The sequence below is a fragment of the Solanum dulcamara genome, chromosome 12, assembly GCF_947179165.1.
Source record: "Solanum dulcamara chromosome 12, daSolDulc1.2, whole genome shotgun sequence".
Lineage (NCBI taxonomy): Eukaryota > Viridiplantae > Streptophyta > Magnoliopsida > Solanales > Solanaceae > Solanum > Solanum dulcamara.
This window is the reverse complement of record NC_077248.1, coordinates 53483236-53498206: the sequence shown is the minus strand read 5'-3', so window position 1 is coordinate 53498206 and position 14971 is coordinate 53483236. Positions and strand designations below refer to the sequence as shown.

The 14971-nt window shown below is 34.4% G+C and overlaps 1 protein-coding gene across 1 annotated transcript; it reads right to left on the bottom strand.

The window, feature by feature from the left end:
• Positions 1 to 1151: 1151 nt before the first annotated feature.
• Positions 1152 to 10988, bottom strand: LOC129877350 (uncharacterized). The gene is made up of 5 exons (XM_055952842.1): positions 10409 to 10988; positions 8820 to 9257; positions 8575 to 8667; positions 2617 to 2756; positions 1152 to 1723 (listed from the first exon to the last, which is right to left on the bottom strand). The coding sequence occupies exons 1-5, from the start codon at positions 10799 to 10801 to the stop codon at positions 1282 to 1284; spliced, it is 1506 nt and encodes a 501-aa protein (XP_055808817.1). The 5' UTR covers positions 10802 to 10988; the 3' UTR covers positions 1152 to 1281.
• Positions 10989 to 14971: the final 3983 nt, after the last annotated feature.

Sequence of the window (14971 nt, the reverse complement as noted above, 5' to 3'; positions counted from 1 at the left end):
TAAATCTCTTCTTCTAGGTCCCCGTAAAGAAAAATCATCTCCACATCCATTTGTTCAACCTCTAAATTAAGACTAACAATCAAACCAAGAACTGTACGAATCGAGGACATTTTCATAGATTTACAAAGCCTCTCAAATTTGAAGATTTCCAGAGATTAAGATCAAGCCTTGGAATAAAGAAGAAAAATCAAATTAAGGGAGAGATTTGTGGAAATCAAATATTGGTGGGATTGTTAGCCACATTTTTTGAAATTAGTAATCAAATTTTGGTGAAAGTTGGCAGCCAAATTTTATAAAAATTGATTTCCACATTTGTTCAAATTTTATAGTCAAATTTTAGTGAAAGTTGACAACATAACTTTATAGAAATTGGTTGACACATTAATGTCACTAATGATGTAATCAAGAGGTTCAATAACTCTATAAATAGAGTAGCAATTGAACATTAAAAAACACATCACAACAGAGAGAGCAATAGAGAGTAATCCACAAACTATTTCTTAATGTGTGAGAAAATAGTATGGAAGTAATATTTTAATGAGTTGTGTGAAATAAAAGAGTCTTGTTCTTATAAAAGAGTAGTCATCATAAAAGAGCGGTTTTCCACCTTACTACAATATCGCTCACACTATTTTTTTCATGGACTATTTTCTTATAGTCTATGGTATAATTCACCTTCCTCTCTAATATTTTTTATTCTCTATCTTGGTGCGTTTAACAAATGAGCAAGAGTGCCCTATTTATAGGAAAAACTTGTTACCTTTGATGTCACTGATGACATCAATTAGAAACCAAAATTCAAAATTAAATTTCTTGGTAGGAAAAAATGGTGAGATTTGGTTGTTGAGATTTTCCAACTACCAATCTACATTTTTGACTCACCAATTTTTTAACCTAACAAAGAAAGAAATTTATGGCATGGGATGGATACCATTCAAGTTTAATTTGAAGGGAGGTCCTACTTTCTTACGAGACGATCACTTTATAGTTTCACATTCCTCCTTTCTCCAGCTTCTAATGCGAGATTGTTTCATTCTCTCTTACTGAAAGTGCAATTTTGAACAAATTAGTTGAGAAATCAGTTGGCAATGTAAAATGGTTTCCTAATTAATTATTTTGAGTGACAGTGAATATGGGTACTCAATGTCCTATTCAGTCGCATTTGAAATTTGTTTTGGTTGTGAATTCATAAAACTTGAAGTCCATTTATGTCAACATGGATTCAAAACTGGGAAATGACCTTTATTAAAAGCAAAAGAAAGAAAAGGCGGTAAAGAGAATTTACATAGGTGGTGGATTAGTCCATCTTCTCTTCATCTCAGACTTCCATCGAACCTCTTTGAGTTTGCCATCCGCTTCATAATCTCTTTCCATAACAAGGTTCAATCCTTCATCTGAATACCACCCAACTCCTATACATAGGGTGCCATCCTTGTTCACATCAACATAACTCGTAACGCCGCCTGGTAGCCAAAGAACAGTTGCTTCCTGCATGTCTAACAATTCTTCTCCACCAAAGTACACTGGATTTTCTGGGAGGCTTCTCTTCTTCAGGTTTTCCGTGCATAGGTAAACATAGGGCATGCCATCAGTTGCTTCTGTTGTGTTGTCCTCACCATAGATAGGTGTTGCACTCATCTCAAACACTTTCCAAGATCCAGTCAGCTCTGATGGTTGGACTCTTCGTCTTTGAGAAAAGGGCTTCACGTCCAGCTCGATGTCACTAGAAATGATTAGAAAATTTAATACTCCATTTCATTTTATTTGGTGGTATTTGACTGAATATGAAGCTTAAAAGGGACTTTTAAGTCGAGTACTTTTACAACTTATGGTCATGACATTTCTGTGAGAATAAGAGCATTTTTTATTGGTTATAAGAGCATGTTCTTTAGGGTGATGTGAAAAGTTTAAAGATAAAAAAGTTCCTACATATGGAAAGGAGTCATTCTTTCTGAAACAGACTAAAAAGACAAGAACGTCATATAAAATGGAACAGAGGAAGTAGTAGTACTGTCATGCAGAACAGAGTCTCAAATACAGGCTTTATAAGTATCCATTACATTAATATGTTTCAAACTGAAAGGAAATGACACAACTATGATGTTGTTACATAATGAGGTGAGAGATAATTATTAGTCTAGTATCCTTCTTCAGTCTGGAAAAATCTCTGCCTATTCTAATTCAACAAATGGTGGTCAGTAGCCAAACAATGCAGTGGAGTTTGGGCTGAGAGCGATGTTTGGAAGAAGGAAAAAGAGAGGGGTTTAGGGTTTACTTTGTGCGGTGTCTTTCTTTTTTTCTTTGCTGACATGTTTTTATCTTGTTGGTCTGATTTGCAACATATGAAGCAATTGATCTCACATGCCAGGAATTATTTACACACGTTGAGTGAGGTGCCCAATAGGCACATTTTTGTTGGGGTTGGAGTGTTCAATAGGTATATTAGGTGTAAGAATGAGGACGGGAACAAACTTTGAGGGGCCACCTATATATTTGGACAACTTACAACAACAGATTTTGACTTACGCCAAACACTATATTGTAGGATTAAGCAGAAGTTAACAGATTAACATTTCCAAATCACAACCTATAGTATCAAATATAAGATACTGATACCTTTGGTCAGCTAGATTAGCAGTACTAACCCACTGCTCTTCATACACAGCAACCCTCAATATTTGGATGTCTGAACCCCCATTACTGAACTCTATTGTGTGCACCATGCGGAGTCTCTTGTGACAACCTTTTACTAGACACTGTATAGGAAAATAAAGGAAGAGAAATTAACTTTCCATCCAAAGGACGTATAAACCAAACAGAATATTACTCTAGGATAATGTTGTTAGAGCAAACTGATAGGAGAGTTAAGGGAAACTGATAAATAGGATGGCTTTTGACACCTCTCTCAAAGAAAATTTAAAATAGAACACTAAGGTACAAAATAGTGCTAGTGTTGATTCCAAGTGTCATTTTGAATTAAGGGAACCAATGAGCTCATTCAACTAGTCAAAAAAACAGGTCATGAAAAATAGCTGTTGTTTAAAGCAATTAGGTCACTCACATTGACTTCAAGAACACAGATTGAATGCATCTCCCTCACCCCACCCCACCCCAAAACACCCACAAGAAGAAGAGAGCAAGTTAAGATATCCCAAGAGTTAATTAAAATCAAAAGAGCACTAAAGAAAATGGGGACATTCGTCAAATCCTAGAAGAAGCTACAGAGAAGATTTAAATTTGATAGAGTATATGGATAAGAGCTAGTTATATTGCCGAGATTGAACTTTGAAACGGATTGGAAGCAACTAAATTGGTTATTAAGTGCACAATAGTGATGCAAAAGGTCCCCTCTTTGGAAAGCCGCTACTAGGTGAAGAAGGAAGTCACTCAGCTAACAGTTGGCTCTCATGCCTTTCAGCAACTGTTGCCAAGCAAAAAGTACCACAACAACAACATACATAGTGTAATCCCACAAGTGGGGTATGGGGAGGATAGAGTGAAGGCAAACCTTACCCCTATCTTGAGAGGTTGAGAGGTCGTATTAGATAGACTCTCGGCTCAAGGAAAAGCAGAACAAAGCAGTCCGGTAAAAGAAATAACGGAAGTGAAAAGAAGACATGACAAAATACTATATAAAGCATGATAAAGCAATTTGAAGAAAATGAACAATAACTACCACAATATAATACAACAATTGAAGTACACGAAACACATACAATAACATAAATTGAAGGACAAGAAACACAAGAGCAATACTACGACTAAAGCATGGGTTTTCAATAAAGATACTAAATGGAAAGAATAACAGAAGCATGTAATGCAAGAAAAATAACCTTAAATACAAGCAACAATTATCCGAACAAATAATTGAAATAATTATCATTACGTAAAGTATATAATCATGTTTAAACCACTATTAAGTTCTGACTAGATGCAAAGAAGCATGTGTAAGTTCCTATTTTGACATAAAATTTCTAACTTCCTATTTGTTATCACCAAATTTTCATTCTTAACAGTTTGCTTACAATCGGTATATCAATTTCCAAAAATGCTTATTGTTTTTATTCTCTTTAAGAAAAAGCACATGGACCATTGAGACACATGACTTGAGGCCTCGTGTGCTCCAAAGCGCCACCTAAACAGGGTGAAATGCCCAAACTGGACTTCACCTAGATTCAAGTTTCAACAGTTAAACACATATTAAGCGAGCCTTTAACAAGATTGTTTTGTCATTTTTGCACACACAAAAAAATATCTCTCAAACCTAGGTCCTTATTCCTATAACCATGTTACTACGAAACAACACATATTTTTTGTAGGGAAAAAATTAAAGTTTATTGATATGATGGGTAAAAACTAGTATGCAAGTTGCATATAGATCTATAGATTCTTAAAAAGAGAAGGCATTATTTGCTATGAAGAGCATCCAACCATCAATATTGACTGGACGCCCATATGGGCTCTGAAAGTGTGCATAAAACAAAGAAGTTCCCCAATTTTAACAAAAGAATTTTCAACTCCTTTATATGCTCCTCTATCTTTTAATTTCCATATGGTCCACATGAGCATCAAAGTTTCATTTCTCATGCTCCACTTTTCCACCTCTTCTTTTAAACTTCCATCCCAGTAACACATCTTTAATAGATCCTGGCACAAGCCTTTCGACTGTGAACATATTCCACATTCACTGTAGCCTCCATGCAAGCAGGTATAGATCAGCAAATGACTGACATCCTCATCTTCTTGTACATCCGAATAATACATCTCTAATAGATCCTGGCACTACCCACTGGCACTACCCATTCAACTTTTAACATATTCCACAAGTTCACCTCAGCCTACATGCAAGTGGGCATTGAATCAGCAAATGACTGACATCCTCATCTTCTTATACATGAAGCATTGATAATATAGCTTGTCCTTTTCTTCAAGTTCTCAACCATCAGAATGTCTAACAGTGTTATTTTGCAAATAAATCATTTCCTCAATGTCTTAACTTATACCTATATTGAGGAATGATAAAAATTCCTTTCTCCCTGTTTGTCAGCCTACTATACAAAGAAATTCACTATAAACAGACCATCCTTCAACCTTTACAATTTCTATTATCCATGGGTTTGTATAACAATCTAACCAAACAATTGAACTCTCTTATCTTCCCGCAAATTCCTTTGATCTTGAGTTCCATACGATCCATCATATCTTCTCTCTACATTATTTCTGCTTCCAAAACAAATCCTAGCTCCATTGCTTGCTTTAAATGTAACATTCACGGCGAGCCTTCCACCCTTCCATAATAATCTCACACATACCATGCGCGGACTCTTCATTTTTGCTGCCGCACCAGTGTCGACACGAGATAGGTGGGGGATACGTGTGGGATTCGGCCAACCCACATCAGATACTTTGACCAAGAGTCCATCAACAGCCCACATCAAATACATCAGACGGGTGCAGGTGCGGGATATGTGTGGGATTCGGTCAACCCACATCAGATACTTTGACCAAGATACTTTTCCTCTTGGTCAATACTCGTTGCTTCATGTTTCAAGCCAAACAGAGAGATGCTAAATATTCAAGCGGTTGTGTTTCGACTTTTGGTAGACAATAGCAAGAATCTGTAAGGAGAGTTGGCGGAAGGTCTTGATTAACTTTCTTTTTCCTTTCCGAGGAGAAGAATATCTTTATCTTTATAACTATATTTTTATAATATTGAATATTTTTAGGCGAATCCCCGCACCCGTATCCATACTCGGATTCGTATCCCTGAATCTTACAATTTAGATTTTGCCGAATCCGACTCTCAGATTCGCATCCGGCTCGGCCACCCGCACCCAAGTCCGAGCAACTTAGATACTATATGATACAGCTATGTTATCAGATTTTTCCTATGGTTTGTCATCTACCCATTCTACCTGCACCCCAAATTTATCAATGATGACCCTCTTTTTTTAAATTGTTCCAATGATGACCCTCCTCTAGAGGGCATGGCCCTTTATATCAAACCTCCAGATCTATTTCCCAATGAGAGCTCTGTTGAAAAATCCTTAGTTCCATCCTCCAAAATCCCCACCTTCATCATATATGTTATGGTTCAATTTGATTAAGTGGTAATTTTTCACCCCTCCACTAGCATCCCATAAAAATAGTATCAGCAATTTTTAATTGTGCAACAACAAGGGCATATATAGAGGGTCCTCTTAATCAATGCAGCAACTTTCTTTTGATAAATATTGCTATGCAATCTTGTTGTCCTCTTATCGATATTTGCAATTACTAGATACCACATAATCCTTTATGAGATATACCAAAAGTTCAAAGTAACTTATCAAACTTATCCCATCCTACAACTAAAAATCTTTGCCAGCCACTCTATGTAATCTACTACTTAACCTATTGGAATGATTTTACAAATCTTGCTATTTATAGGTAAAGTGTAACATTTTATATGTAGAACCAACATAAAGGGAGTGCTCGGAAAGAGTTGCAACACAAAGTATCTTTTGAGGATAAGCATTGCTTCATCATTGACGGTGTTGGAAAAAAAGTTTTAAACATTAAGAAGAGAGGTAAACATTTTTTATTTGATCCAATAGAAGATGTTTCCGTAGAACATGAAAAAGATCATATGATAGACATATTAGAAGATGATCCTCAAATTGAAAAAGTACAAGAAATATGTGAACCTGCTAGGTTCAAAGGAGCTTTCAATGTTCCTAAAGAAATTGAAGCAATGGAGGAGTTATCTATGTTTCAGGAAAATAAAATGGGTAAGTTTAAATTCAAGATGCAAACGAAGAAGGAAGATATGCCAAAAAGATCTAGGACTTTCTTAAGTCTAAAAGAAATCAGTCTCCAAAATTCTTGTAAATGCTTCTTAGTAGACCTATATGTCAAAGATCCTTAATATCTAATTTACCATGACTTTCTGGAATCAAGGTTATAAATGATTCATTGGGGCTCTTGTCAAACTTTTCTATAGAATGGAAGTGACGTACGACATAATGCCTTCCTTTATTGTGTCCCACATTATGAATGAAATCCATCTAAGTTAAATAATAATCACACTTGTTTTTTGAAAATACTATCTATATCAAAGTCGATACTAGGGCTAAGGTAAATACTTGTCTCCTCAACATGCCAATTAGATCTTAACTCAAACATGTCTATCCGCAGCCTTCTATGGAACTCTTTCACTTGGCTTCTTAATTGGAATATTTTTTGGACTTGTGGACATATGATCCAGATTGGGCTGGATATTTCCTCACATAGGTGGCTTTGGCTAGTTAAAATAACTAACTGCTAGTTCATTTTAAATTCTGGAGATAACTTGAGCGACCACATTTGAATTTTACCATATTATTTGAGTAAGTGGTATTTCACCCATTAGAATCTCAATCTTCTTAGTCTATCTTACTTCAGAAACTCACTATCTAGTTAAATCCAACTTGAACCATTAAGTTTTTTGAAATGTTACTTTTTTCTGACTTGAGCCCAGCTTCATCAGAGACTCAGCATGGTCAAGGCAAACAAGTTGTACCAAGAATGAGCTCCCATAGAAGAAGTGTCCTCAAAGTCCAACTTCAAAAGCTTCCCAAAATATGAAACCACACTAGAAGGGTCCAGTTTCTGCAGCGACATGATCGATGGACAGAAATCTAAAGCAAAAATTTAAGAGGCTAACCCCCCACCCCACCACCACCACCATATCATATCAATGGTCTGCAAAGTATTGGCAAAATGAAAAATGGTTACACTTGATATAAACTAAAAGTACTATTTAACAATTTTGAAAATATTAGTGAGCCTCAAGATTTCTAAACTCCAAGTTACACTATCCTAATATTTTCTCTCTCACCATATATGAGCAATTGGATGCCTTTCAATATCAAACTCCAAATGTTTAGCTGCAAAGGCAAATTCAATAACACTTGAAAATTATTCTTTATGATTGATAATGATGCAGCTAAAGGGGATTCTCTCACTCATATTCACACAGCATTAACTAAATGCTCTATCAAGAAAAAGTTATCTGTTTTAAGAAACCAATAGTAATTACAAATCCTGACAAGAGAAATTTGTACTTCTAATATAAATTGTAAATATCAGCTAATTAACATAGCATATCACCAATCCAACCTTTTTCCTCTTGATAAGGATGTCACTAACCCAACCATATTTTGGTAATGCTCTTTGGATTAGTAAAAAGTTATGTTGTTCGGACTCTTCAAAAATGTCAACGGGTGTGTGTCGGATGATTCTCCAAAAGTAGTGTATTTTTGGAGAATCCAACACGGGTGCGTCATCGAAAGTGAAGAATCCGCGCAACTTAGGTAAAAAGTATTCTGATTTCTTTTCTTTCGTTACCAGTTATGTCTAAAAGGTTCCCACACTAGGAGTGAAAGGGAAAACATAATATCTTGAATTTTATGTTGAATTGCTAGGTGTATGTACATGTATCAATCAAGTGAATTTTGTTAGCAAAAGTACTCCAATTCCTTTTCTTTTTCTACCAGTTACCACAGCAAAAAAAGGCATAAACTAGATTTAACCAAGATAACATGTGAAACTTACTTGCTCAAATTTAAAAGTTGGTGAGAGGTAATAGTTAGACTCATCAGATTCACCAACTGGGATATCAACTGGGCCTCTTGAGTAAGATCCATCCTGCAAATAGGTAAAACCTTTTACTAAAACTCTCCGTAGTAATGAACTAGTATGGAGTTGATCAAAAGCACTAGAAACCATAATCACCATTAATGGCATCACAAAATTAACACAATAGAGAACCAACGTCATAAACACCAAGTTAGCTTTACCTCAAAGAAAACAAGACCAGGTTCCATTCCCATAATGTCTTCCTCCATAATATCGGTCTTTTTAAAGTCAAAAGATTCGAACTTTGGCAAATTTCTTGATTTTCTATCAGGTGTGTCATGAATATGGAATGATGATGATGCATCTGTGGGCTTCTCTAAGCTTCTGTTGTCACCCCCATTCGGTTCTGAAACTTCACCATGTGGATTCACTGTTACCCAATTTACTTTCCTTCGGATTGGAGATCTTTGACTGGCAGAAGGAGATGGCTCTACATCAATACGAGAGAGGGTATAGCAGTCAAAGAGGTGTTCATTCTTGTTGCCAATCTCGATAGGTTCCATCTCTGCCGTGATGGGAGAAAAAACAGCTCCAACTCCCTTCCATATCCCACTGACACTACTAATAAATGTATTCCATGCAGGTAGGATAACAGGTTCCTGAAATGAAAGTATACATCTATGAATTTGCGAAGAGAGAAAAAAAAAAACTAGAAATTGAACAGACATAATTTTGATATACTTTCATGAATAATGCATCAACATGAAAATCAGTTGGGGCCAACTGGATGTAGCTGTGAAGTATCTACATCCAGGCAAAATGGGAACTCCTCTATAATATGTTTGAAATCTCCATGTTCACTTTGTCATCTCAAGCTATGCTCAACCTGTCTAAACTTCATCACACTCCCTAAATTTCTGACATTCCTAAAACCTACCCGTCATTGACTTGAAAGGCTTTAAATAGCAGGTGTCTTTAAAATAAACACCGTAGCTGTATTTTAATACTAGAGTTTCTAAACTAACTTTGTACATTCAATACATTTTGAAAAGCTGTCAACAGTATGATTTCAAGGAAAAACTTCATCACATTTATGTTCACAGTCAGCTTAATGGAAATACCACAAGTCGATCTTAAAGGTATAATCAACTTCCTCAAAGACCTTGCTCCTCTTCTACTAGTCGAAACCACCAATCACCCCGGTGAGCTAGCAAACAACTTTCAATAGCAGAACTGTATCATCTAGGCATATCAATGCTCTCAAATGTTCCATGAATTACCATATGTTTTTTCTGTTATATCTAATTGGATATAAGATAGACAACTTGCATATATGTCAAGTTGCACATGCAGTCGTTCCAACTGCTGACAGAAACGCCAACCCTTGCCCAATTTCACAGCTCACATGAATGGCTTATCATGTAGTAAATTTTCATATGACATGCTCCAACATGTGCGCGAGTACACACCTTTGATTGCTAAATGCTGGAAGAATGCTCACATTTGAGTCAAAATAAAGTCATAAGCATAGGAGTTTGTCCCAAAATCAAAAATAAAATGAAGCAGACTGCATGTCAAGAGAATTCCACAGAACAAAATTACAATGATATAACAAAACAAACAAAATAAAAGTAAATGGAGGCCACATAAAGTTTCCTATGGACATAGTTTTTACGAGTTGCATCCTTTTAACAAACACATTTTAATAGCCATTGATGTGTTACTGACATCTCAAAACCCCAAATTGGAACAACTCTGCTCTATCAAATTCAATTCATCACTTCCATTACAGATTATACATAAAATTTACCTGAGTCTGTAAAACAGTTTCGATTTCCATTAACATAGCACTAGAGATCATAACTCTATCGCCTTCGCTTTTCCTAGTAACATTTCTCATCCTCTTTCCTCCTCTTTTTCTCCTCCCCCTCCTCGGCTTATCTCTTTCCTTCTCCGTCTTTGCCGTTTCATTGTCAATGCTCCACACATTTTCCTTCCCCTTCCCCTTCCCCTTCCCCTTCACTTTCACCCTCTCCCTAATGTCGAACTTTCTACTTCCACTGTCCCTGCAGGAAAGGCAAGGATAGCAATAATTGGGTTTACGTATTGAAGGTGAAGTGTAATGGTAACTGCTACACCTCAGGAATTGGAAATGTTGTTGGAGCTTAAAGGATTTGCAAGCGTCTAGAGATGGAGATTGCATGATCTCTAGAATGTGTACAACGCCAGATAATTAAAGCTTTTGGTTGTGAAGATTGTTAGGGTTCAGGTATCATTGGGTATAAATTAACACAAGGAAACTGATGAAGGATAAACAGTTCGACAGTACAGAATGCTTCTGTTACTCAGAACACGAAGCATTTGGGGATTTAGATTTTGGGAGGAGGAACTGACACGTCAGCATTGGATTAATCTATACTATATTTATTTAAAGTTTATTAGAAATGTTAAAAAACTTGTCATTAGGTAAAATCGGCTTTTATAATTTTTCTAATATTTAAAATAAACATTTAATTATATCTCTAAAATTTAAAACTTTTTTCCTTAACCTTTTAGGCAGAGGAGTCACCACCCTAAAACTTGCCCAAATAGAAGTACATGTCACTAGAGCCGTGCAATATTTGCATTAAATCAATAAATTAAATTAAATTAAATTAAATTGAATTTTAATTTGAATTAGTTTTTTTAATTTTTTGTTTTGGTTTCGGACTTAAAAAAATAAAAATCGAAAAAACTGAATACAACAACAACAACGATCCAGTGAAATCCCACTATGTGGAATCTGAGGAGGGTAAAGTGTACACATACTTGACTCCTACCAAGGTAGGACGGCTGTTTCCGAAAGACCCTCGGCTCAGTAAAATCAAAAAAAGAAGTCAGATAAGAATAAGAAGTTCAAAGAGATATGGAAAAGCAAGTAACGAAAGCAATTCAAATAAGATAGAATAATCAAAGTACAGAAAGTAATGAAAGTAATAAATAATAGTAGACATCAGACCACAGGGAATCATAGTACGCTAATACGCCTACTAATTACATATATAATATTTGGATTAGGATTTAAAGTTATAATTAACAACTTTCACCCCTTTTTTTAGTTTGATGATTTTTATTAGGGTTAATAATTTATCGTACTACGACTAAGCCCAATTCACCAGCCATTCTTATTTCCCTAAATTATAGCTACTAGGTTATAATATTTTTAAACTAGAGTTAGTTGAGAAAATGAGCCAAAAGTGTTATTTGAGAGTGGAATGAAGGATAGGGGATTTCTATTTCTTTTTTCTTTTCTTTTGTTATAAACATTTAATCAGGGGTTAATTATGAAGAGATGGAGTTGATTTAAAATATTTGTAAACTTAGGGTAAAAAATTAAAAGATCAATTTTTTTTAACAAAACCCAAAATTCCAACCATTTTCTCCATTTTCTAAATACATTTCTTCCTCTTTCTCCGTTCTCCTCTCCTCTCTTCTCTTTTCTTTTCTTTCCCCTAATTCTTTCTCCTTTATTCGATTTTCTCTGTTCTCCTCTCTTCTCTTCTCTTTTCTTTTTCCCAATTCTTTCACTCCGATTTGATTGTGAAAATTATAAAAAGAAATTGATGAAAAGAGAAGAGAAGAGAGGAGATGGTATGTTGTTTATATAAACAGGAGTTTTTCAAGCAACCAAGAGATGTTGTTTAAACAACCCTAAGTTGTTTAGTTCAAACAACAGAAGTTGTTTAAACAATCAAAAATTGTTTAAACAACCAAAAGTTGTTTAGTTCAAACAACTAGAAAATATTTAAACAACCTTAAGTTGTTTAGGTGTTTTTTATGATTCTTTAGTTAAAACAATGAGAATATTTTAAATATCAGCTAGTTTTTTGGAGAAATATGAAAATATTTGCTAATTATTTTGGAGATCGAGATATGAAAATATTTGTTAGTTGTTTAGACAAATGTTTAAACATCTGCTAGTTGTTTGGAGGTGATGATGACGTGGAGGGGGGGAGGTTGAGGGGAGGATGGGCTGAGGGGTGGATGAGGGGTAGGGAAAAAAAAAAGGGGATCTTTTATAAATTAAAAACCTGTGGGTTCTTAAAATATGTGTCATTATCACTAATTAAAGAAGAGTACCTTTTACTTCATTTTCAAGACTTGTGTCCTATTTTTTTTTATTTATACTCTCAAAAGTCTCTTTTAATTCAGTTTCATTGAAAGTTTCATTATGATTTAGTTTAGATTTTATGTTTGGATATATATTGGTATAATTTAAGTTATTATGTTTGAAAGTTTTACTCGTGACTTATATTAGAAAGTATATTTAAGAGATTTAATATAATTACTTGTCCTTGTATGTAATTTTTATTTTTTTAGCATGCAAATATAACTTTTATTATGCTATTTGTCACACCCCTTTTTCTGTTCGGATTTTTTCAATTTAAGTAACAGTATTGATTAGGATTATTATTTTTTTGAGCCGCCACTTGGAAGTAGCTATCTGGCACATTAGGGAGGAGGTCTCATCTGAGGAAGGGTAGCCAGCAGCTTTATTGTTTTTCATAAAAACCCCTACCCTCCACAGGGAGTGTCTATGAATTTCTCTATCAATTCCATTACCTTATCCTTACCCATGAGGTTCCAACATTTTCTCCTTAATTGACCTAGGAGTTGAATTAGACCCCAAAGAGCCCTTCTTTACTTTACTACTTTAGGGGGTGGCAAGTTCATCTTCTTTGATAGGATATTAGATTAGTCAGCAATCCAAGTTCCAGCCACTTGACTGTAAGGAAAGGAATTTGGAAAAAAAAGAAGTTATGATGTTCCAAGTCATCTTATTTAAATCTCTAATCAAAAGGAAGTTATCTCTTTATTTTCTTTGGTCTGCGAACTAGAAATCTAGGTAAGAAATTCTGTTGACCGAAGGAAAGGTATTAGGCATCCCTAGGGTCCCGTGGTTCTAACACGATCGCTTTTATTATCCTATACTCTAAATTATTTTGGATATGTCATTACATGCTAACCGCATTCTTGGTCTTGACATACAATGATTTAGAAGTATAACTGTTTTCTTCTCTTATGTGCATCACACCTAATATTCTCTGTCTATGAATTTTAATTTTTTTAAAAGAAAAGTTAATTCTTAAAATCATTTGATCAAGGTGCGTCACCACATTCTTGAATCTTTTTTTAGGTGTCTCAAAAAGATGTGCAAACACATTCTTTATAGAAATTAATTTTTACTTTACTTATTTTTTATGAAGGAGCTATGTTCGTCTAATGTTAGAGGCGTTGATTCGTCTCTTGTGAATTTAAGATTACTATCGTTTTTTGTTTTTTTTTTCTTACTAGTAACTCGATATTCAACAAAAGTGGTCATAAAATGATTTAAAATATTAAATATAATATAAAATAATTATTATGATCATAATATATGTTATATGAAAATATGAATCAGCATGGTATATCATTTTAACTCTTTTATAAATGAAAATCAACATTCATATATTCTCAAACACCATATCCAATAGCCCACTTTAGATAATAATTTAATATTAGATTAAACAAATTTTAAATTGAATAAACACCTTGTTCAATATTATAAACTACTCTTACTAATTTAACATACACCTTGTTCAATATTATAAACTACTCTTACTAATTTAACATACTTAAGCTAATAATGAAAGACAACAACAAGTCTCAACAAATACATCACTTTTAAAGACCCAAACACACCTTTAAAGAATATCCACACTAAAAAACTAGAAATAATAAAGAATTATCATCAAAATGTTTTGACATCGATTAAACTTTACAGATAAAAAATATCATTCACATTCAAATCAAATGCACAAATATATAAGTGCTAGAACAAACTATTCATACAACTCAAGATAAGCATTTTCTTAATTAAACAATAGTACATATTAACTAATTAATGCAACCATTTTAATAACATTGTTCATAATTTGATTCACAATAAAAATATCAAAAAGAATAAAAATTTTTGGAAAGAACCTGTGTGATAAACAAACTAAAACTAGGAGTAAGAGCGTTGTCACCGAGAACTCGAAATGGTAATCAAAATTCAAACTTCAACCCACAAATCTTCACAAAAATGCTCTCTTTTTTCTTTTTCTTTCCTCTCTTTTTTGGGTGTGCTATGCTGTCTTTTTTTCTCTGCAAATTATGAATCCTTTTTTTTTCTTTCTGCAAATGATCAGTCCTCTTTTTGCAGATTTTTTTTGTGATCTTCTTCTTTTTTGTATTGTAAAGGTATGTGTCTTTATGGAGTATAGTGTAGGGGTGTAAGATGTGAGATGAGTAGTGGAGTGTTGTGGGATAATTGTTGGTAAAAATGTGAGGAAGAGTGGGTTGATTAATGGGG

What these genes read in the sequence shown, in the direction of transcription:
- LOC129877350 (XM_055952842.1), bottom strand. Translation starts at nt 10,801, where the DNA reads ATGCAATCTCCATCTCTAGACGCTTGCAAATCCTTTAAGCTCCAACAA. An exon ending in AAACTGTTTTACAGACTCAG is followed by an intron (nt 9,258 to 10,408) that starts GTAAATTTTATG and finishes CTTTCATTTCAG; the next exon opens with GAACCTGTTATCCTACCTGC. An exon ending in GCTAATCTAGCTGACCAAAG is followed by an intron (nt 1,724 to 2,616) that starts GTATCAGTATCT and finishes AATCATTTCTAG; the next exon opens with TGACATCGAGCTGGACGTGA.